This window comes from Otolemur garnettii, unplaced genomic scaffold (assembly GCF_000181295.1).
Source record: "Otolemur garnettii isolate 467f Iridium unplaced genomic scaffold, OtoGar3 scaffold00086, whole genome shotgun sequence".
Taxonomy (NCBI): Eukaryota; Metazoa; Chordata; class Mammalia; order Primates; family Galagidae; genus Otolemur; species Otolemur garnettii.
Window position 1 is genome coordinate 3,777,108 of NW_003852481.1, and position 23,679 is coordinate 3,800,786.

The 23,679-nt window shown below is 42.1% G+C and overlaps 1 protein-coding gene across 2 annotated transcripts in view; it reads left to right on the top strand.

Annotated features, from left to right (window-relative positions):
- Nucleotides 1–20,928, top strand: part of DIXDC1 (DIX domain containing 1) — a 75,553-nt gene extending 54,625 nt beyond the window's left edge. For both annotated transcript variants that reach the window (XM_003794735.3, XM_003794736.3), the window contains 12 exons: nucleotides 633–686; nucleotides 2,251–2,301; nucleotides 5,282–5,386; nucleotides 5,799–5,852; nucleotides 6,619–6,711; nucleotides 6,792–6,863; nucleotides 8,123–8,212; nucleotides 8,832–8,993; nucleotides 9,802–9,868; nucleotides 15,243–15,348; nucleotides 16,814–16,922; nucleotides 18,331–20,928. In XM_003794735.3, the coding sequence (XP_003794783.1) occupies nucleotides 633–686; nucleotides 2,251–2,301; nucleotides 5,282–5,386; nucleotides 5,799–5,852; nucleotides 6,619–6,711; nucleotides 6,792–6,863; nucleotides 8,123–8,212; nucleotides 8,832–8,993; nucleotides 9,802–9,868; nucleotides 15,243–15,348; nucleotides 16,814–16,922; nucleotides 18,331–18,411 (1,044 nt within the window). In that variant the 3' untranslated portion in view covers nucleotides 18,412–20,928. The remainder of the gene's footprint in view (nucleotides 1–632; nucleotides 687–2,250; nucleotides 2,302–5,281; nucleotides 5,387–5,798; nucleotides 5,853–6,618; nucleotides 6,712–6,791; nucleotides 6,864–8,122; nucleotides 8,213–8,831; nucleotides 8,994–9,801; nucleotides 9,869–15,242; nucleotides 15,349–16,813; nucleotides 16,923–18,330) is intronic.
- The last annotated feature ends 2,751 nt before the right edge of the window (nucleotides 20,929–23,679 follow it).

Genomic DNA, 23,679 nt, shown 5'->3' on the forward strand with positions numbered 1-23,679 from the left:
TCCTTGTTCTTTTGGATATCTGTTTTGGATTCCCAAATGCCCCAAGCAGAAATCTGGGTACCATCCTCGAATCCTTTCTGACTCTTCCCCCTCCATCCAGTCACCGTGTTTTATCGGTTTACATTTCTAACGTCTTTGTCCAATTTTCTCCGTTCTCACAACCATTTAATTCAGGCCTTCATTTAGTATCCTGGTTATCATCTCACTGATTTTCCTGATTCCTTTCCTGTCTTCTTCTAATTCATTTTCTGTCAAACAGCAAGAATAATTTACCTTAAAGACAAACTTCATTTGTTATCCTTATACGTGAAACTTCTCATTTCATTTTCAAGTCTCCATTGCCCTCACTGGCCCTTCATGATCAGGCCTCTATTTTCGTCTCCAATTTCATCTCTTTCCATTTCTTCTTCCCTTCACCCCATCCTCTGCATCCCACATATACTGTAAGCTTTATCAAGTAGATGCACTCGCTGCACCAGTACCAAGAGTCATCTGTGGCCAGGAAGTGTTTCCTATTCTTCGTATCCACAGTTGAGAGCTGGCATTTAGTAGGTGCTTAGTAGATACTGAATGAGTGGCCTCTGAACTTCACAGCATGGGTGCACAACCAGCTCTTTTTATCTCATGTTCAGATTATAATCCAGAGTCGTCTGGATCAGAGTGTGGAGGAGAACCAGGACCTAAAGGTATGTACATTTTACCTTTGAAAAAAATTATGGATATGTTAACACCCAACTTCAGGAAGGAAGGGGATTTCAGAATTGGAATGTTATATGTATCTGTATGTGTATTATATCTTTAATTGAAAGAGAGAGCTATACCTCAAATATGTCATGAAGATAACACCTTCTTAATCTTGGTGCTGGGTCATAGGTATGTGTGTCATTATCATTATTATTTTTTTTTGAGACAGAACCTCAAGCTGTCACCCTGGGTAGAGTGCCGTGGCATCACAGTTCACAGCAACCTCCAACTCCTGGGCTCAAGCGAGTCTCCTGCCTCAGCCTCCCAAGTAGCTGGGACCACAGGCGCCCGCCACAACACCCGGCTATTTTTTGGTTGCAGCCATCATTGTTGTTTGGCGGGCCCAGGCTGGATTCGAACTCGCCACCTTAGGTGTATGTGGCTGGCGCCTTAGCCACTTGAGCCACAGGCACCAAGCCATGTGTGTCATTATTGATCATACTTTTCTATAGGTTAGAAATAGTTTATAGTTTTTCTTTTTTAATTACAAGAAAAAAAATGGATCTGCTTTCAGTGTGGTCTTTTTTAATGGACACTTCCTAGAACTCCTTTAGGTCGGTAAGTGTCTGACTGAAGGCATAAACCCTCTTTCCTAGAAATATGCAAATGGGATGCACTCACACTCACAGACCTGAATTTTTAATAGAGCTACTCTTGGACCCATCTGTAGAGTCCAAGTTAAGCATCCCCATTTTAGATATGTTAATTTTAAACTCTTTATGAGATGCAATAAGGAAAAAAGAGATTGGAGTCTGAGTTATGTGTATTCCCCTTCTAAAATCTATTTCCTAGTGACAATCATACAGATACTTTTATCTATTGTAAGGGAAGGTTAATTAGTACTTTATTATTAGGCTAACGGTGTTTTTGTTTGGTCCACAGAGAATAGTACCCTCTTGGAGAATCAGAAGTTCTCCAGCCCTTTAATGAGCACTAAGAACTGAGATAATTAAGCTGGGTGCAGTGGCTTGTGCCTACAATCCCAGATACTTGGGAGGCTGAGGTGGGAGAATCACTTGAGCCCAGGAGTTCTATGCTTGTGTTACTGCACTCTAGCCTGGGAGACAGAGCAAGACCCTATCTCTAAAAGGGAAAAATGCTGAGGTAATTGTTTAATGACATTGGGGGTAGGCCTATTTAAATACGATCACATATTTCATTGAAAGGGATGTAGATTATTATGATTAGGTTATTATATTAGGTTTTCCTGATAGAGAAGATCGCTAAACACAGAAGCAAGAGCTTCTACAACCGTATCTTTTTGACAAGATTCTTCTATAACTGGGCAGTTGAGCCTGGGTGCCACCGGGCACAATGGAATGGGTTCTGTTCTTGTGTGTACGGATCAGCCTTTACTGCGCACTGGACCAGACCTGCTTTCTGCCTCAGAGGGTTAATTTTTCATGGAATGATGAACTGGGTTTTGTCTTCTTGCTAACAGAATGAGGTAATGCTTTCTGAAGCAACCCAGATGCCACCATCTGATCTAACTATATTTGGTTGCAGAAAGAGCTGCTGAAATGTAAACAAGAAGCCAGAAACTTACAGGGGATAAAGGTAAAAAGGAAAAGACATTTAATTCTTTAAAGTCTCATTAGATAAAGTAGTCTATGGGTGAGTGGGGAGGATTGGGTACTAGCATGGTTGAGATTTTCTGGGGGCCTGTAACGGGCTTTGTGCTACTGGGAAAGAAAGGACTTGGTGGGAGGGAAGTGAGACTTTCAGGAATACACCTCTCTTTTGCTGAGGAGTATTTCTAGTATTCGCGACTCATGCTGTTGCCACTTCCCTCTGTGCCAACTCGACTGACTGTTTATCAAATATTCCTCTTCAGTTCAAATGTTCCTTTTAAAAAATCATAAGCAACACTCAAGTGGTTTAAAGGCATTTCAAAACTGTTAAGAAAAGAGTATAATTGTGACGGATGTGTTAATCTGTTCAATGTTAAACATTTCACAGTGCATGTGAAATCTGTACACTGACCCACATAAATGCATCAATGTACACAGTTACGATTTAATAAAAACAAAAAAATAAAAACAGCAGCACCACCAAATTAAGGCATGAAAGGATAAACTGAGAAAAGTCAGCCTACTGGCCCTGTCTCCCCCATTCACCCCGTTCTCTTTCCTGAAGGTAATTTATCAGTTATCGGCAAGTATGTGTGTATATTACTTTTCTCCCACCACATATGCAGATTAAACCAATTATCATATATGAGATATATCTTCTTGAAGGCATTTTAGGTTATTGACAGTCTTTTCTAATATAAACAGGGGTCTAACCAACAAGCATGAACGTATGTGGTTCACCTAAGTGGGAGCATATCTGCTGAATAAACACCTCAGAGGAGAAGAGGATCTTCTTAAACTGTTGCCTTTCCCCTCTTCCCTCTTCCCTCTACACCTATTCATAGGCTAAACTAGCGTATAACTCGGCAGTGTTTTCCAAAATGTACTCTGTAGGCTTAGTGCTTTTGAAATAGTTCAGAAAACAAGAGTATTCCAGGGTCAGATAAGTTTGAGAAATGCCCTAGGCTTGAAGAGTCCTAGTGAACAGTAACATGTTAAAGGATCTGAGGCCTGTCACCAAGAGGTTGGCTGAAGAAAAGTTTAGAATTATGTGGAACTCATTATCGACCATCCTGGGGAGCCCTCCCTGGGAAATATTCCTCTAAACTACTAATGCCAAGGACATCTTAGACTACCTTTGTCATGTACCATCATACCAGATGGCATAATTAAGAATGAGCACCCACATTCTCCAGAGTCTGCACTATTTCTTTGTGATCTATAAAGAGAGAAAAATCAGAACAAATATGGAATGCCTCCCCAGTCCATTATTTCCATTTGAAGTCACTGTGGTTGATGTAGTAATGTGTTATAGCTGGACCCTATACGTAAATATATCAAGCCTTCTTTTTCTTTGTATTTTTTCTCTTTTTTTTTGAGACAGAGTCTCACTATGTCACCCTCGGTAGACTGCTGTGGCACCACAGCTCACAGCAACCTCAAACTCTTCGGCTTAAGCGATTTTCTTGCCTCAGCCTCCCAAGGAGCTGGGACTACAGGCGCCCACCACAGTGCCCCGCTCTGTTTATATTGCTGTTGTCATTGTTGTTTAACAGGCTTGAACCCGCCAGCCCTGGTGTATGTGGCTGGTGCCCTAACCATTGAGGTATGGGCACCGAGCCTATTTTTTCTTTTTCTGAGACAGAGTCTAGCTCTGTCACCCAGGCTAGAGTGCAGTGGCATCATCATAGTTCACTGTAGTCTCAACTTCCTGGGCTTATGTGTGATCTTCCTGCCTTAGCCTCCTGGGACTACAAGTGCACTGGGACTAAAAGTGCATGGCATCCCACCTGCCCGATTTTGGTATTTTTTGTTCTTGCTCAAGCTGGTCGTGAACTCCTGACCTCAAGTGATCCTCCTGTCTTAGCCTCCTAGAGTACTAAGATTATAGGTATGAGGGTTCAAGCTGAGGGAAAGGTAGTCTAAAGCTGGCAAGATCCTAGGAAATTAGGAAGAGGAACCATCAGTCCAAGAACAATCCTGAGTAGTGGGAAATACAATCCCAAGCCCAGTCCAGACTAAGCATTGGAAACTGATGGAAGCAGGTCAGCAGGAGGCTCTGAAGGCCAGAGTGGGAGCTCCCAGGGATTCTTCATGAACAGAGAGGTGAGCAGGAATAGGGCCCATCCCTCTAGGACAGCGGTCCTCAACCTGTGAGTCGTGCCCGCTTTGTTCAATTGGTAACAACTCAGGGCATTAGGAAGGTTGAGAACCACGGCTCTAGGACATGGGGACTGAGCACAGAGGTAGAGGAAAAAGAGCTAATTCAGACTGAGTATCCATATGCCTAAGATATAGATAGAAAGCCAGAGAGAGAGGAAGGAGAGCACATTTTCCAAGGTCAGTGTCACAAATGTAGTAAGTGGCAGACTCGTAATTTGAATGTAGGTCTATCTGATCCAAAAGCCTGCTCATTCTCTCCCTAGACACCATGATGTTGGTAGTGAAGTGCAGGGTAGGGCTAAGTAGTAGGTGGAGGAAACATCAAATTGCATTCAGCTTGGTTAGGATTTCTCTTGATATGCTAGTGTCCTAGAGGGGGACAAGAAAACCCCTGGTCAGCAACTTGTGGCAAGAACCTTACATTCCTTTGGTCTCCCAGTTGACAGAACAATGTTGGGCACACAGTGAAAGATGTATATAATTGGCCGATAGATTCATCAAGACCGTGAGCTGGGCACGGTGGCTTACGCCTGTGATCTTAGCACTTTTGGAGGCTGAGCTGGGAGGATCATTTGAGACCAGGAGTTTAAAAAATAGAAAAAGTACCTGAGTGTGTGGCATGCACCAGTAGCCTCAGCTTCTTAGGAGGCTTAGGCAGGAGGATCACTTGAGCTTAGGGGTTTGAGGTTGCAGTGAGCTGTGATGACACCCACTGTATTCTACCCAGGGCAACAGAGCAAGAGAAAAAACAAAACCCCCCCAAAAATTGAGACCGCAATAATGAGTCTACATTTCCCCCCCAGGATGCTTTGCAGCAGAGGTTGACTCAGCAGGACTCATCTGTTCTTCAGCTCAAACAAGAACTGCTAAGGGCAAACATGGACAAAGATGAGCTACACAACCAGAATGTGAGTTCAATGCATGAACTCTGACCTCACTGAGCCCCATTAGCAGGATGGCATACTGCATGGAGTGCTGCGAGATTTGCCGTCCTCATCTCGTTTACCTTGCTGCTGGGGAGCCTGCCCTGAGTGCCTGCAGTTACGTTTATCCCCCATTAGACTCATCTCTTTCCTCAGTAAAGCACATACCATGCTGGGTAAGAAGGTCCCTGAGCTCTTCTTCAGCTTTGAGGACACTGAGGCAAAATCACGGTTCTATGGTGATTATTTGACTAAAGACATGGAGTACAGCTGTGTATTTGACCATGACCATGCTCTCTCTGTGCTGTGTGCCACCCTAACTGCCAACATTAACAAGGTTCTTCCTTGAGAACTGGTAGACAATACCTCATGCCAGTGAATTTCCTTATCTTTGCAGGTGGATTTGCAGCGGAAGCTAGATGAGAGGAACCGGCTCTTGGGAGAATATAAAGTGAGAATGAGTATTGGTTTGGAAATGACGTTCATCTGAATGTTGATAAACAGGCTATTGTTGCTGTTGTGCAAAGAGTACTTTAGTATTTTATTCTTACCTTTACTTTCTGGAAGGGAAACTTTTTCTTTGTCCCTGATTCACTAGAGCTAAGGAATAGACAGCCTCTGGGAAGCCAAAGTGGGTGGATTGCTTACATTTAGGAGTTTGAGACCAGCTTGAGCAAGAGAGACCTTATCTCTAATAAGAATAGAAAAATCTAGCCAGGCATATAGGGTCAGGCCCCTGAAGTCCCAGCTTCTCAGGAGGCTGAGGCAGGAAAATCACTTGGACCCAGGAGTTTGAGGTTGCTGTGAGCTATGACACTGTGGCACTCCTAACCAGGGCAACAGAGTGAGACTCTGTCTCAAAAAAAAACCCCCAAAGAACAAAAAACAAAAAAATAAACACAATGACAAAAAAGAATAGCACAGCTAGTACAAGGAGCACAGCAGAAACTTTAGTTCTAATCGTACCTTTCCCTCTTTACATGTAGGGATGGGTCATAGCGGTCCTCCTACAAATGGTAGTTCCCTTCCTTTGTACCTTTCCCCAAATCCTTTGCACTGTGTAAGACTGTTACGTTGTTTAAAGTCTTCCTGATCTATCTTGAGGACAGGGTTGTTGCCTCTGCAGCTCTCCTTTACTCGCGTGGAACTGTGTTGCAGGTGAATGATCCCGTGGCCTTGTTTTTGCCACACATGGACTAGCTCTCTCTCTGTTGCAGAAAGAGCTGGGGCAGAAGGACCGCCTCCTGCAGCAGCACCAGGCCAAGCTAGAAGAAGCACTCCGGAAACTCTCTGATGCCAGTTACCACCAGGTGGGAACATACTCAGCCACGGACTTTCCTGCCCCTTTGGCCTGCAGAGATCCTTTTCCAATGTAGCCTCTGTTTTGCAGGTGGACCTAGAGCGGGAGCTGGAACACAAAGATGTCCTTTTGGCTCACTGTATGAAAAGAGAGGCAGAGGAGGTAAACTAGAACTTGGGTTCTCCCTCCCACGTTTATGAGACAAATGGGGAAGTTGTATTTCTGACTTAGCTGAACCAAGGCCACAGGCTTCTTTGTTGGGAGGCTATAGTTTGAGGGAGTTAAGATTTCAGGTTCCAGGATAAGAAAATCTGGTTTGGAATCTCAGCTTTACAACTTCTACACTGATGTGACTGTAAGAGGCTTAGCTACTGAGCCATCTGGAAAATGGAAATAATAGTGACCCAGTCTTCCTCATGAAGACCATATAAGACAATGTACATAAAAAACTAAATGCTGCTCTGTTAGATTCATTTGACACAGAGTCAGGCTCAAACAATATTGCCACTATTTCTTTTATTATAAGGCAAAGGCAGATGGTGCCAGAGGAGCATTCTGAGGCCCTCCTGTGGCCATGGCAGAGCCTAGGTTGAGGCCTCCAGGCTCAGGTTATCATTTCATTCATCCCACATTCAACAATCCCGCCTAAGTCCCATGTGCTGGGGATACAGCATCAAACAAAAGGGAAAAAACTTACACTTAGGAAGGATACACTTTAATAGAGAGAGCCATTAAGCAAATAAATACTTATATACTGTGGCAGAAAGTGATAAATGTAAAGAAGAATGGCTCGGCGCCTGTGGCTCAAGTGGCTAAGGCGCCAGCCACATACACCTAAGGTGGTGGGATTGAATCCAGCCCGGGACGGCTGCAACCAAAAAATAGCTGGGCGTTGTGGCGGGCGCCTGTGATCCCAGCTATTTGGGAGGCTGAGGCAGGAGACTCGCTGGAGCCCAGGAGTTGGAGGTTGCTGTGAGCTGTGATGCCACAGCACTCTACCCAGGGGGACAGCTTGAGTCTCTGTCTCAAAAAAAAAAAAAATGTAAAGAAGAAAAATAAGGCTGGGTGCAATGGCTCTGGCCTGTAATTCTAGCACTCTGGGAGGATCTTTACAAAAAGTAGAAAAAACAAAGTAGTCAGGCATGGTGGTGCTCACCTGAAGTCCCAGCTACTCAAGAGTCAGAGGCAGAGACTCAGTTGAGTCCAGGAGTTTGAGGTTGCAGTGAGCTATGATGATGGCCAGGGTATCTAGTCAGCTAGCCAGGGGGACAGAGTAAAGATTTATCTCAAAAACCAAACCAAACCAACCAACCAACCGACCAAACAAACAAACAAACAAAAAAAAAAAAACAAGAGAGAAAGAGAAGAATAAAAATAAGACATCTTGGTTTAACAAGCAATTTTTCTTCATGCTGTTGTAGGTGACCAACTACAACAGTCACAACTCTCAAAGCAATGGTTTTCTCCTTCCCGTGGCAGGACAAGGAGCTGCTTCAGTCACTCACAGAGGGGTAGGTGGCTGGGTATGAGTACAGACTTGCCTCTGTCAGCTGAAACCAGAAGACAGTCAGAGCCATTGCCAGTCGACTGCACCTTTTGTACAGTTTCTTAATAATTGTATCTGTCGAGTGTGTAAAGATGTATGAGGCACTTGGTATCCAAAGTTAAGAATTAGTGGGTATTCTGCTGTGGTGGCTCACACCTGCAATCCTAGCATTCTGGAAAGGCATGAGCAAGAGCAAGACCCTGTCTCTACCAAAAATAGAAAAACTAGCCAGGAGTCGTGGTAGGCACCTATAGTTCCAGCTACTCAGGAGGCTTGAGGCAAGAGGATCTCTTGTGCCCAAGAGTTTGAGGTTGCTATGAGCTATGATGATGCCACAGCACTCTACCCAGGGTAACACAGTGAGATTGTCTCAAAAAAAAAAAAAATGAATTAGTGTGTAAACAGTAGTAGTAGAAGATGAGTTTCCTCCTTTTTGGTGGAGGAAAATTTCTACCGTTTATAACCTTCACAAAAATTAAAGATGTATTATGGCAACCTCTGTCCTATGTCCTCTTATGCCTAGCAGCTGGGATGTGTTTCATATGTGCTGTGTCAGGCCTGCAGCACCTTATTTTTGCCCGTAGACCAGCGACCTGCAGCTTGTTCGAGATGCTCTGCGCAGTCTGCGAAACAGCTTCAGCGGCCATGACCCTCAGCACCACACCATTGACAGCCTGGAGCAGGGCATCTCCAGCCTCATGGAGCGCCTGCATGTCATGGAAACCCAGAAGAAGCAGGAGAGAAAGGTAATCCTCTGGCTGTGGTGTCTCTCTGAGGGCGAGGAAGCTGAGGGTTAAGAATTTTCGTTTAGATGAAGGCAGTATTAAAAGACGCAAGACCCTGCTGAAGGTTACGCTTGCCTTTCACTTTGGCTTTCCACTCAAGGGAGCTGACTATTCATAGTAGGACAGTCGAGGCAAAGAGTTCATGGGCAGCCTTGCTCCCGGTAACTATGTAGCTGTGTAAGGAACTTTGGTTCTTTTTTTTCGTTCTTGAGACAGGGTCTTACTTTGTCACCCTGGGTAGAGTGCAGTGGCGTCATGATAGCTCACTGCAACCTCAAACTCCTGGGCTCAAGCGATCCTCCTGCCTCAGCCTCCTTGAGTAGCTGAGACTACAGGTGTGTGCCACCACATCCAGCTAACTTTTCTATTTTTTGTAGAGACGGGGTCTACTCTTGCTCAGGCTGGTCTAGAACTCCTGGGGTCAAATGATCCTCCCACTTTGGCCTGCCAGAGTGCTGGGATTTCAGGCAAGAGCCATGGCACCCAGGCTGGAATTGTGGCTCTTAATCCCACCAGGGTCTCCGCTATTTATTCCTCTCTCCCCTACCTTGTGAATGTGTTTAGCACTGGACGATACATGGAAAATGAACTGGAAATTACAAGACTTACAATACATGTAAATTATTATTGTTAGGATAATATATTCAATTTTATATACTGTAGAAAGTCACAGGAAAGTATATATTTTAGGTATAGTTTTATGATTTAAATTTCTCGTTTAAGTTCTCCCGTTGATCATAACTCTTGCGATTTTTGTGTGGCTTGCCAGGTCCGGGGCAAGTCACCCAGAACTCAAGCAGGTAGTGAATACCGGGAGTCCTGGCCCCCTAATTCAAGTAAGTACTCATTTTTGCTCAATAGAGACTCTTAGCATATTAGACCAGAAATTTAGTATTTTTCCAGCTACCAATATTTTGAGATAGAATTTTTCTTTTCGTGCTTCCCTTGTATAGTAGTAGAACCTCCATTGTTGACCACTTTCCTACATTGACCACCTCCTTAAGTTGACCTAATTTTCATAGACATGATAGGCATCAATGGTACATATCAGTATGGTCTGATGTTCCTTATGTTGACCATCTCTGTATTGGCCAGTTTGTTACAGTCCCTTGGGTGGTCCTACTCTGTTTTTTTTTGTTTGTTTGTTTGTTTTAGAGACAGAGTCTCACTTTGTTGTCCTTAATAGAGTGCTGTGGCATCACAGCTCACAGCAACCTCCAGCTCTTGGGCTTAGGCGATTCTCTTGCCTCAGCCTCCCAGGTAGCTGGGAATACAGACGCCAGTCACAAGGCCCGGCTATTTTTTTGTTGCAGTTTGGCCGGGGCTGGGTTTGAACCTGGCACCCTTGGTATATGGGGCCAGTGCCCTACCCCCTGAGCCATAGGAGCCACCCTCTACTCTATTTTTTATAGAAACTCCACAATGATGTAATAATCTTTTTATCATATGGTTTAATATAGGGTGAAAAGAGTTCTCCCTCATTATTATTCTTTATTCTCTTTTTCATTTGAAAAGTCTGTGCATTCAAACTTATTCTTTGGTAATCTGAATCAGCTTTCACTAGTATCATCAATGAACTATTTACCAAACCAGTCTTTTCCTGTGTTGTATTTCACATCGTGATTACTCTTTCTTTGAAATTTTCCCCCAAGGTGTACATAATGTTTGTATTAGTGAGCTTGGGCACTATACCATAAAATCCAGGAAAACACCATAAATTGGATGTCTTAAACAACACAGATGTATTTTCTTTCTTTCTTTTTTTTTTTTTTTTTTTTGAGACAGAGCCTCAAGCTGTCCCCCTGGGTAGAGTGCTGTGGCATCGTAGCTCACAGCAACCTCCAACTCCTGGGCTCAAGCGAGTCTCCTGCCTCAGCCTCCCAAGTAGCCGGGACCACAGGCGCCCACCACAATGCCTGGCTATTTTTTGGTTGCAGCCGTCATTGTTGTTTGGTGGGCCCGGGCTGGATTCGAACCTGCCACCTTGGGTTCTGAAGTGGAGGGGGCTGGATGTATGAGGTCAGGGCGCCAGCATGCTTAGGTTCCAGCAAGGGCTCCCTTCCTAGCTTGCAATAGGCCACTTTCTCCCTGCGCCTTTACATGCCCTTCCTCTACTTGTAAGGGCACCAGTCTATTGGATCAGGGCTTCACCTTCTGACCACATTTAATCTTTTTTTTTTTTTTTTTGAGATAGGGTATAGCTCAGTTACCCAGGCTAGAGTGTAGTGGTCTAACAATAGCTCACTGCAGCCTCAAACTCCTGGGCTCAAGTGATCTTCCTGCATCAGCCACCCAACTAGCTAGGACTATAGGCTTGTGCCATCACGTCTGGCTGTAAAACACTTCTTTGTTTTTTTGTAGAGGTGGGGTTTCACTACATTGCCCAAGCTGGTCTTGGACTTCTGGCCTCAAGTGATCCGCCTGCCTTGGCCTCCCAGAGTGCTGGGATGACAGGCCGCTGTGCTTGCCCATCATCCAATCACATCCTTAGAGACCCTATTTCCAGTACAGTCACATGACAGGTTAGAAGTTCAACATAGGAATTTGGGACAGACACAGTTTATTCCATATGAAGTACCAAATTTATTTTCACATTTATTTTATTGTATTGTAACTGTTTTTTATCTCCACAACTTTGAGCTCCTTCAGGGTAGGGATTGTATCAACTGTGCATCTCTAATACTTGGTACACAATAGGAACCCAATAAGTATTTTATTTTATTTTATTTTTTTAGACAGAGTCTCACTCTGTTGCCCTGGCATCATATCTCATAGCAACCTCAAAATCTTGGGATCAAGTGATCTTCTTGCCTCAGCCTCCCAAGCAGCTGGCACTACAGGTGCCAGCCACAGCACTCAGCTAGTTTTTTTTTTTCTTTCTTTCTTTCTTTTATTTTTTTTCTTTTTTAGCAGAAATAGGGTCTTGTTCTTGCTCAAGAACTCCTGAGCTCAAGCAGTCCACCCACCTTGGTCTCCCAGAGTGCTAGGATTATAGGCGTAAGCCACCCTGCCCGGCCCCAATAAGTATTTTAAATGAATAATTAAATGACATGACTAACTTCCCTAACTTAAGTAATGGTATTACTATGCATTTATCTTCCCAGCTTATAAATCTCAGCATTTTTTGACTTTTATTTTTTCTATTCTATGTTCAACCATATCCCTAGTACTAAGACTTTAACTTCTAAAGGTCTTTCAGGGCAGCACCTGTGGCTCAGTGAGTAGGGCACTGGCCCCATATACTGAGGGTGGTGGGTTCAAACCCGGCCTTGGCCATACTGCAAACAAAAAATAGCTAGATATTGTGGCGGGCGCCTGTTGTCCCAGCTATTCAGGAGGCTGAGGCAAGAGAATTGCCTAAGCCCGAGAGCTGGAGGTTGCTCTGACGCCATGGCACTCTACTGAGGTCAACGAGGTGAAACTCTATCTCTTAAAAAAAAAAAAAGGTCTTTCCAATCCATCCCTTCTCTGGCTCCAGGGCTGCCTAATCGTTCAGATAGTTTTAATTGCCTCTTCACAGGATGTCTTAGTCTGCTTTAAAGCAGTGGTTCTCAGCCTTCCTAATGCTGCAACCCTTTAGTACAGTTAAAAGGGGTTGCAACCCACAGGTTGAAAACCGCTGCTTTAAAGGAATATTGGAGGCTGGGTAATTGATAAAGAAAAGAGGTTTCCTCGGCTATTTTGCTGGCTGGAAGACTGGGCATCTGGTGACAACCTCAGACTGCTTCTACTCATGGTAGAAGGGAGCTGGTGTGTGCAGATGTGACATAGAGAGAGGAAGTGAGAGAGGGGGAGGGAGGCACCAGGGTCCTTTTCACGACTGATTTTCATGGGAACTAACAGAACTTAGTCTTCACTCCCAGGCATTCGACTATTCTTATTTATTATTTTTTTTTTTTTTGAGACAGCCTCACTTTGTTGCCCTCAGTAGAGCTCTCATAGCTCACAGCAACCTCTTAACTCTTGGGCTCAAGCGATTCTCTTGCCTCAGCCTCTGGAGTAGCTGGGACTACAGGTGCCCGCCATAACACCTGGCTTATTTTAGAGAAATCATGATGTGACCACTCTGGCTCACACTGGTCTTAAGCTCCTGAGCTCAAATAATCCACCTGCCTCAGCCTCCCAGCTCGCTAGGATTACAAGCGTGAGGCCCATTAAACTATTCTTGAGGGATCCACCCATGAAGATCCAAAGACCTTCTACTAGGCCTCACCTCCAACAGTGGGGATCAAATTTCATTATGAGGTTGGGGGGACAGACTTCAAGACGACAACAGTTTCAAGAGTTTCACTTATCCAGTCCATACCTAATTTGCTGCTAGACTAACCTCTTTAAAATGCTAGTCTGATCCTTTTTTGTATCTCTTAGAGCCTCAGACTCTAAGCCTGTCAATCTGAGTCCTGTGTGATCTGGCCTCTACTTGCTTTATTACCCCACAACTGCCCAATATATTCATATACTCCAACCGTACTAGTTTATTTACAGTCTTATAAATACATGATCCCTTTTCATTCCCTCTTATTGGAATGTCCTTTTCAACTGCTCTATTTCATGATTTTTTTTGGAGATAGAGTCTCGCTTTGTCACCCTCAGTAGAATGCCTTGGTGTCATAGCTCACAGCAACCTCCAACTCTTGAGTTCAAGCGAGCCTCTTGCCTCAGTCTCCTGAGTAGCTGGGACGCTAGGCACCAGCCACAATGCCCAGCTATTTTTAGAGAGAGTCTTGCTCTTCCTCGGGCTGATCTCAAACTCCTGAGCTCAGCCCACCCGCCTCAGCCTCCCAGAGTGCTAGAATTACAGATGTGAGCCACCACGCCCAACTATCTCATGATATTTTAGAGGTGCTCACAAAAAGGATTCCCCAACTTTGGGGCTTTTCTACCTCTTCCAGGTGGAGTTAACTTCCCCATCTTCAGTTCTCCCATATAGTTTGTACAAATCTGATTCTAGTTAATTGTAAATACTTGGAATTGTTCCTTGTAAATACTTGGAATTGTTCCTGTCATCCATACTGACTATACATTCTTAAAGGTCTCATGGGGGCTTAGTTGATTTTTATAGTCTCAAAATCCAGCACATAGTAGGTACTCAGTAAATGTTTCTTGAATGAGCAAGTGATATAACTTACGCTAAGAGTGAATATTTTATTTGTTTAACAACCAGTGTGTGCCAGGTAGTGCACTACCCAGCTAGGGCAAAGGAGAATCATGGCATGTAGATTACAATACTTGGCATTCTTTGGATGAAAAATTCTGAAAACTGACAAAATGTGATTTCTGTGCAATGAGAGGAGTTTTCCCTTGTCTTTATTTTTGTATTAATTCATCACTCATACTCTTTTTTTTTTAAGCTATGCCATATTTTAATTTTTGAAATTTTAAAATTTGTAATTATTGTGGGTTTTAATTTTAAAAAAATTTATTTTTAGTTATTACGAGACCTCTAAGTTTTGTTACCTGGGCATTAATTATTGTGGGTTCCTCTTTCTTATTTTAACCCCCCCTCCAAAGACTACTCTCCTGTGGCTGCCATTGTGATTGGGACCAATGCCTGGAATAAGTTAAGAAGAAAATCTGTACAGGTGGAATTGCACTAGAGTTTTTTTAGGTTTGTGTGTGTGTGTGTGTTTAATTTTAAGAGGTTTCTTCTGAGCCAAATGTATGTGACTAGCCTAGAGCACATGGCCTCGAGAGGTCATATGAGAAAAATGCGTCCCTGCAGGAGAGATTTTAACAAAAGTTTAATTATTGGTTTTGGGTCCTTATGTTAAAAGTTTCTGATTGGTCTTTTCTCCTATTTTCTTAAAGTCATAATCATAAGTATTCATTAGTTATACCTTTCCACAAGTATCTCTTTAAAGGATAGAGAAAAGATGTTGATCAAGAAACCTGTGACAAACATACCCAGATCCTATAACCTGGGAGTTAAGGTCAGTCTTGCACTTCGGTTTCTAAGGCTACTCGACTCCTGTGGTTCTCGTTCCTGCTGAGTTTTCTGTTCATTGATAGTGTCCACGTCTGAAGCACCTTTTGTCCTCGTGGTCCTAGTGGTGACTTCCTGTGGATCACTGCCAGTGAGCCTGCTGTTTGGCAAGGGTGTGGAAGCTGTGCTCTGTGACCTCAGGCAGCTTCATTCTCCTGGGACACTGGGAATGAGGGCTGGTTTGGAGGAAACTGAATGTTCTAACTACAAAGTCTCTCTGATTCCAGAGTTGCCCCACTCACAGAGCTCGCCAACTGTCAGCAGCACCTGCACTAAAGTGCTGTATTTCACTGACCGGTCACTTACACCCTTCATGGTCAATATACCAAAGAGGTAAGATTCTGGAATCATTATTTCTCTGTAAAAAAGAAAAGGAAAGCAGAACCATTAGTTACTGCACTGCCCACCGTGAGCAGCTGCAAGGTGTTTGAGAAGCAGTGTTATATAGTGAGAAGTCTAAGAGATAGTCTATTTCCAGCTTTGTGACCTAACAGCATGACCTACCTACTACGAGGTCCAGGTACAATAATAGTACTTCCAATCTTGGTGACTGTGCAAATATACACTCTAAAACTGGGAAAACAGTATTTTAAGTGTTCAAATAGATTCTGCTAATAGCCACGGATTGCAGCTTGGCACTCATTCCAGGGCTGTGACTCATCGATATTTCTTGCTGTTTGATGACTGCAACTAATCCCTGTTGAGAATTATGTTTAAAACCTTCACGCCTATAATCCTAGCACTCTGGGAGGCCAAGGTGGGTGGAGTGCCTGAGCTCATAGGTTCAAGACCAGCCTGAGGCAGAGCAAGACCTTGCCTCTAAAAATAGCCAGATGTTATGGTGGGTGCCTATAGTACCAGCTACTAGGGAGGATGAGGCAAGAGAATTGCTTGAGCCCAAGAATTTGAGGTTGTTGTCACGCCACAGCACTCTACTGAGGGTGACCAAGTGGGAATGTGTATCAAAAAAAAAAAACCCTTCCAAAAACCCAGTTAATATAGTTCATCTTAAGGCAAATGGTTTGAAATAAAGGTATTTAAACTCAGGAACCAATTAGTAAGGTTATATACAATTTTCTTCCCATGGCAGTGCCCATAGCTCATTGGGTAGGGCGCCAGCCATGTACACTGAGTTCAGACCCGGCCCAGGGCCAGCTAAACAACAATGATAACTATAACCGAAAAATAGCCGGGTGTTGTGGTGGGCACCTGTAATCCCAGCTACTTGGGAAGCTGAGGCAAGAGAATTGCTTAAGCCCAAGAGTTTGAGGTTGCTGTGAGCTGTGATACCACGGCACTCTACCCAGGGCAACAGCTTTAGACTCTGTCTCAAAAAAAAAAAAAAAAAATATTTTTCTTCCTAAAGAGTCTGCTTATTTAGTCTGGGTTAGAAGCAGTAGCCTAATGACAGAAGGATAAAGATGGTGATACATGATTCAATTCTATTGGCCTGGAGAACTGGATATTGTACGTAGCAAGGAAGGAAATCGAGAGAACTTGGATGTATTTATGGCTGTTCAACAAATTTGATTTCAGGACAGGAACAGAGAAAAGTGATTTTTCTGATGCTGAAGCAATGACTCTACTTTAAATATTCACATGTAATGCCATTTCATTCCCCAGTGGTCACTGGTTCTCCAGCCTCTGCTCTTTCGGTCCTGGTTATTAGGGACAGTGACCTAACCAGGGGCTATTTCTGCCTGTTGACTTTGGCAGGGGCCAGGGTTTAAGCTAACATCTTATCTTTGTAGGTGACTGATTAACAGTTCTATTTTAGTGTTCTCTCCTTTTGTTGCAGGTTGGGGGAGGTGACACTGAAGGATTTTAAAGCAGCTATTGATCGGGAAGGGAATCACCGGTATCACTTCAAAGCCCTGGATCCTGAGTTTGGCACTGTCAAAGAGGAGGTACAGAATCCAGGGGAGTCTGGGAGGTATTACAGGTCATACCTAAGCCCAGAAACCTATTGAAGGACTAGTACCCGTAAGTACATGAGTAACCCAGGTCAGAGGAATTTGCGAGAGTCTCAGACCAAGAAGGTTATAAAATGATGTAAAATATTGATAGTTTTTTTTTTTTTTTTAATTTTAGGTCTTGATCACATTGACCAAGAACTTGGGTTAGAAATTTTTAAAAAGGAAGAACTTTTTTTTAGGAAACATAAAGACCTATGACAATAAAATAATTTTCTGTCTGTAGTCAAATCTTAAAAAACTTGTTTCCTATGTAGTGTAAAATAAACCACCAGGTATAAATATACGGAACTATGTATTATGTGATGATAGTTTCTTATAATGAAACAAGGAACTTCTGGATAGTTGCCTGAACTTATTCCCAACTCTTTGAGTATCTTCTTAGCCTATGCTTCCCTTTGTAATCCATTTGCTATAGACTTTTTTGTGGCAAGGGAATTCTGGTTATCAAGTATTGCAAGTGCCTTTATTGTGATTCCAAAAATGAAATAAGTTTCAAAAGCAAAAATTTTATCTTGTAAACTTTTCCACAGGGAAATGTTTTAATAACTCTGTTACTGCTGACTTAGGAAATGAACTGAATGACAGAACTGCATCTGAGAAATAAATCAAGATTGGTTTTTTCCCCCAGCCTTTCTTGACAGCGCCTGGTACAAAAATCTTACACTACTGCTGTGTGATTAGTATTTTTTTTTTTTTTTTTTTTTTGACGGAGCCTCAAGCTGTCCCTCTGGGCAGAGTGCCATGGCATTACAGCTCACAGCAACCTCCAACTCCTGGGCTCAAGCGAGTCTCCTGCCTCTGCCTCCCAAGTAGCTGGGACCACAGTCGCCCGCTACAACGCCCACCTATTTTTTGGTTGCAGCCGTCATTGTTGTTTGGCGGGTCTGGGCTGCGGATTCGAACCTGCCACCTTAGGTGTACATGGCTGGCGCCTTAGCCGGCTGAGCCACAGGCGCCGAGCCAGTGATTAGTATTTTATAAATTCTTTTTTTTTTTTTTTGCAGTTTTTGGCCGGGGCCGGGTTTGAACCCGCCACCTCCTGTCTATGGGGCCAGCGCCCTACTTCCTTTGAGCCACAGGTGCCACCCAGTATTTTATAAATTCTTAGAAATCTCTTTGAGCAAAACCGTATTACCTTTTTCTTCTTTTTAATTTCATGGATATGGAACTAAGAAAAAATATATAAAATACCAGCTGCAACTTTAGGGACATAAAAGGGCGTAGACTCCAACTCAAGGCTTTCTTCTACACATTCTCATCCTACATGTCTGAGGTCTTAGCAGCAGTTGTTTAGTGCGGTTCTCTATTTTTTTCACTGTGGCTTCTTTTGTGTCTGTAGGTTTTCCATGATGATGATGCCATTCCTGGATGGGAAGGGAAAATTGTAGCCTGGGTAGAAGAAGACCATGGAGAGAATTAATGCTGAGTATCAGACTGGGGGCTTTTGGAACCTGGTCACTCCCTTGCTGCCTCACTCAGGAAAGGGGACCCAAACCAGAATACACTAAGAAGTTTCTAGTTTGTGCTGTCAAACAGAAGCTTCTCCAAGTGTGATGGCCACAGGCCAGTTGTTTTTCTGTGCCTGGCATATCTGGTTCTTGAAATCTCTGCCCAAATGTAGACCATGTATTCATCTGGAGTTCTTGTTCGTGGGAACACAGTATTTTGTTCTACTCTGAGGACAACAAACCGAAGGCCTTAACCAATGGGGATGGATGATCCCTCTCCTGCAGGGGCATGGCTGCTATTATCTGGAAACTAGGAATTGGATGCATCACTCCTGTGTTACAGTATTATTTTAATTGGCCTCAATGGTTGCATCAATCAGAGTCCCAGCATCTGTACTTACAGACACGGCAAAGGTACCAGCTTTCCTGTTTCTTTGCAGCTATTGCAAACCAAGAATATCAAGAATAACTCATCAGGTGGTACCAAAGATGAAAGCCCACTCTTCAGTAATCTTTTGAACTGGACATGGATGGTGCTGAATTGTTGATTGGATGGAAAAAGGGCTGCCCACCTTGTGCTATACTATGCTAAAACTGTAACTAAGACCTGGGGCTGCCTCTTCTGTCTTAACTGGTTCTACAGCTTGTCTTTTAGCCCACATAGGGCCTATTTCATGTACCGCTAGTTTTCCCTGGGGACTCTAACTTGAGAGCAATTTCTTTTTCTTCAAACTGATGAACTTTGTGTTTGCAAGGAATAAGGAGTGAAAGGCTCCTTAAAAATCCAGGCGGGTATGGAAAGGTGCTGCTACCCACATCTTGACTTTTTGTCTCATGACTAACTCATAGCATCTCCTTTGCAGTTAAAAGGAGGTGAACCATTAATTTCAGTATTTCTTTGTGATTTATGAGTACTGAGCATGAATTACTGGTCTGTTCCTCCTCATTTCAAGGTTGGAATTATTTTCTATTTATATAGTCTAGGCTGATCCTTTAGGGCACAATTGAAACCGTGGGGCATGGAGCATGAGTTGTTATGGCAGGGTTGATTCTGGGTGGAAAAACTTAGAATCTTTTTTTTCATATGCAACATTGTCAAGTGTAGAAGCTAAGAGTTCAACTTAAGAGATTACTTAATAGCCTGGGTTTTTCCATTCACCTACCAACCACCATCAACGAATCAGCCATTGTTATGTGTAGTTCCCAAAGCAGTCTGCCTGTGACTTCCAGTGTACACTGCCAAACCAGAAGAGTGGGACAGATCGGTTCCAGGTTCTTGATCTGTCTCCAATTCATCTCTCCTTTTCAGCCATTTCAACAGACTACTCTTTGGAGCTCCGAGATGACATCTTGTTGTTTTATATAGATATGTCTTTTAAAAATAGTTATGTTTGGAGACTTCTTTTGTACTCAATTTGCTTTTGTCTGAGAACCATGTCTATTTTTATAACTTGAGTGTGAGTCCTATATATTCTCATATTCTGTATAATGTATCCATTTTCTAGGGAACCCAGCAGCTTTTATACAGTCTCTTCTTACCACCCGTTGTGGTTTCAGACAAGCTTTATTACAAGAATACTAATGACAACTAATTCTTGTTCCAGTTCTACCTGCTGTGTTAGTTGTGGAGGTAGATGGCTCCTCTAGCAGATATAAGGAGCTCAGGAGACACTTGATTTCTTTTGTTCTTCTACTGAAGAATGATTTTTCATCAGCAATGACTGGGAAAGTTTGGGAAGTCAGCCAAAAGCAAGAATAATATATAATGAAAGCAAACAGAAGAAAATAGTGTATTCTTACGGTTTTTTCCTAGGAAGTCTGGAGAAAAAGTCCTCATGTCACCAGTTTCTCTGTTGCATGAATTTTAGTGTTTTGCTATAAGATAGCATGAGGGCTATCAGGCCAAAATTCATTATTGTATCTCCAGTTCGATTTATCTTGAATATCTGTCTCTTTAATCCATTTTTACTGGTCAGTTTTAAGCAACGTCTTTACCATTATGTGCAATTCAACTCTACGGAGATTAAATCAAAAGTTGTTTTCCAAGTCTTCTACCTACCTATTTTGTCTCCATCTGTTTTGGAAAAGGAGCTTCATGGCCTCAATACCTCCATAAAAAGCTGAAGTGGAGTTCACCAGAAGGAGAACATGAGATTATTTTTTTCCCCCTTTAGTTCATGAATCTCATGTATCATGGGAAATGATTAAGTGTCCCTACTAGAGGATGTCACCACAGGAACTCTTGTACAAAATGTGTTGGTGATCCTCTTTTCCAGTTTCTAAAGAGGAACCTTCTGAACAAGAGTATGCAGTGATTCACCCTGTTTTGAAAAGTCTTTCATCTGGCTGTACTCTGAGGCCTCCTGATGTATTCATAGTATTGTTGCCTAGTAGCATTGGGGTGGTAGTCCATCCTGTGACTGCTGTCCAACTTACTTTGAGAAAACTAAGGAATTGCAATGGTTGGAGTTCATAAAATAATCTTAAAAAAAAAAAAAGACAGACATAAAAACTAGCTGAGAGTTCAGTTCCTTAAAACTGAAGTCAGACCGTTCTCTTCTTGCTCAATTCCCTCAATTAGCTAGGATTGGAACACTGTACAATTTGTACCTAAAGAATTTGGGTTAAACTCACTTGGTAATAGCAGTCCTACTTACTGACCAGCTTTTCAGTCAGTAAAAGCTGTAAAGGACGGTTGTAAAGTAGGGAAGATATCTTTATGCTCTGCATCCAGTCCAAGAAGACTCCCTGAGAAGCATTTAGGTCACAATTAAAATTATTTTCATTTTTTCCACAAAATGAGCATTATGGTTGCACACTCCTTCTGTTGTCTGAATTTATGTAAGAGGTACAGCTTGCTTAAAATACCTATATATGTAAAGTTATATTTTCTTAGAAACATGGATGTTTGCAAGCATTGCTTTCAAAGAGATTATTTCTGTGTATTCTCCCTGTTTTACAATGTTTTCATGAAGACTGTGCTGTATCAGAGGCTTCTGATTATCAAAGTGATAACCAGTTTTAACTGCCTGTATGTACCGGATTTGCGAACTAATTTTAAAAAACATAAACTATGAATAAAATGGCATTTGCAAACAAAATACCGTTAATCATTTTCACTTGTGTGTTTATTGACTGAGTTTAATCAATAAAGCCCTTGACGTTTAGTGAAAAGTAAATTTCCTTAAGTGATCTCCTTGGTAGCATGTTTACTCATTATACACTTCATGGAGAATGAAGATAAAGATCATTTTATTGCTACAGATATTTTACTACTGGTATTTCTTTCTTTCTTTTTTTTTTTTTTTTTGAGACAGAGCCTCAAGCTATCCCCCTGGGTAGAGTGCTGTGGCATCACAGCTCATAGCAACCTCCAACTCCTGGGCTCAAGAGAGTCTCCTGCCTCAGCCTCCCAAGTAGCTGGGACCACAGGCGCCTGCCACAACGCCCGGCTATTCTTTGGTTGCAGCCGTCATTGTTGTTTGGCGGGCCCAGGCTGGATTCGAACCCGCCACCTTAGGTATATGTGGCTGGCACCTTAGCCACTTGAGCCACAGGCGCCGAGCCACTACTGGTATTTCTAATGTAAGCACAATGTGGGCTATAACTACCAAGAACAAGTAATTTTAGCATTTCATATAAATGTTCAAATGACAACCTTACTCTGTGAAAACAGTATTTAAGTAAACAAAATGCACATTCCTTCAAAAATGTATAAAGGAACCCAAATTCCCAAATCACCTTCCCCCAAATTTAAGTAGGCTTTGTTTATGGCGTCAATTTAATGTTTGCTGTATCTAATTGTTTAGTCCTGAATGCTTTCATTGACTTCCAACTAAACATTTTCAACTATTAATTGGCTGTTCCATCATTATGTTAAAATTCAGTGTGCACAAAATTTAACTCAAATTGTATCTTTCAATACAATTGAAACATTGTAGTGATTCAAACGTTGATGGAAATGTTTCTTTCCATCTACCCACTTTATATCTCCATTCTACAAGTCTCTGTGCGTCAAACCTCTTGAGTCTTGAGTTTTCCTTTTCCGAACTGTTTAGGATCACTCAGGCTTGTTCTATAAGGATTGATGTGACAAACCTAAGAATTCTTAGCCTAGCTGTGCGGTAAACTTACCATTCCTGGACTATTTCATTCTGTGCCTTCCTATAATTTAGTTATACCTAAGTCAAAATTATATTCAATCAACAAATTCACTATTCTTTGAAAACTGCAAAACAAGGTTTAAGCAAGTCTAAGTGAACAGCAGATCTTGCAGACCTCATGCTGTATTCTAAAGGCTGATTAGATCTGGTTATTACATTCTATAGTTAAACTATAATCTATATAATATAAGCCCTTTCACTAATCACAATTATTTTTCCCTCGCTTCTTCCAGTAGTCATACACAAGTTTTATATAACAATCTGATTGTCCTTCTCTTCCTATTATTTCAAATATTCCTTTCCATTTAATGTGGAGATTTTCTATTTCTCAATTACATTGCTTATGTTATTCTGTTGGGCAGCTGTACCAGCTTAAACATTTCCAATTTAAGTAGGTATCTTATACTATCTATGGGCTGTTTAATTTTCCAAATTAATTGTTAACAAAGTTAAATGTTTTTAAATCGTGGGGTTTTTTGGCTTCCCCCTGCTCCAATTCCTTGTGTTTTAGGTATACTCTGACTATCTTCAACTAGGACTTAGTGATGTAAATACAGCTCATACTTCCAGCCTAATGCCACCTTCATCTCAGAAATGATGTTTTCTAATTATAAAATGACCTTACAATAGCATACCTAACAAATCTGTGTAGATAATTTATCATCCATTAATTGAAAAGACATACATTCAGCAACCAAGACACACTTCCTGTCTTTGAGGGCTTATATAGTTTAGTTTTGGTAGGAAACATTTCACATAAAACAAAGCATTATTTAAAAGGCTTCTATTTTAAAATAGGGGATAACAAATTTCTTTTTTAAACCTGTATTTAAGGCGACCAGATTTTAACATTGGTAAAGCTGGACACCATTGACCAGGGGGGTGGAGGTGGGGTGTTCTTAATTAAAAATTTGGTCTACATGGAGCAACAAAAATTTTCATAGAATGCAAAAATAGTATTGTAGTATATATTTTTTAATTTCAACATAAGTACAATTTACAAATATACATTAAAAAACTGTATAGTATTATTCTATTCTTTGGCATATTTCTCATTTGAGTGAATTTTTTTTAGTA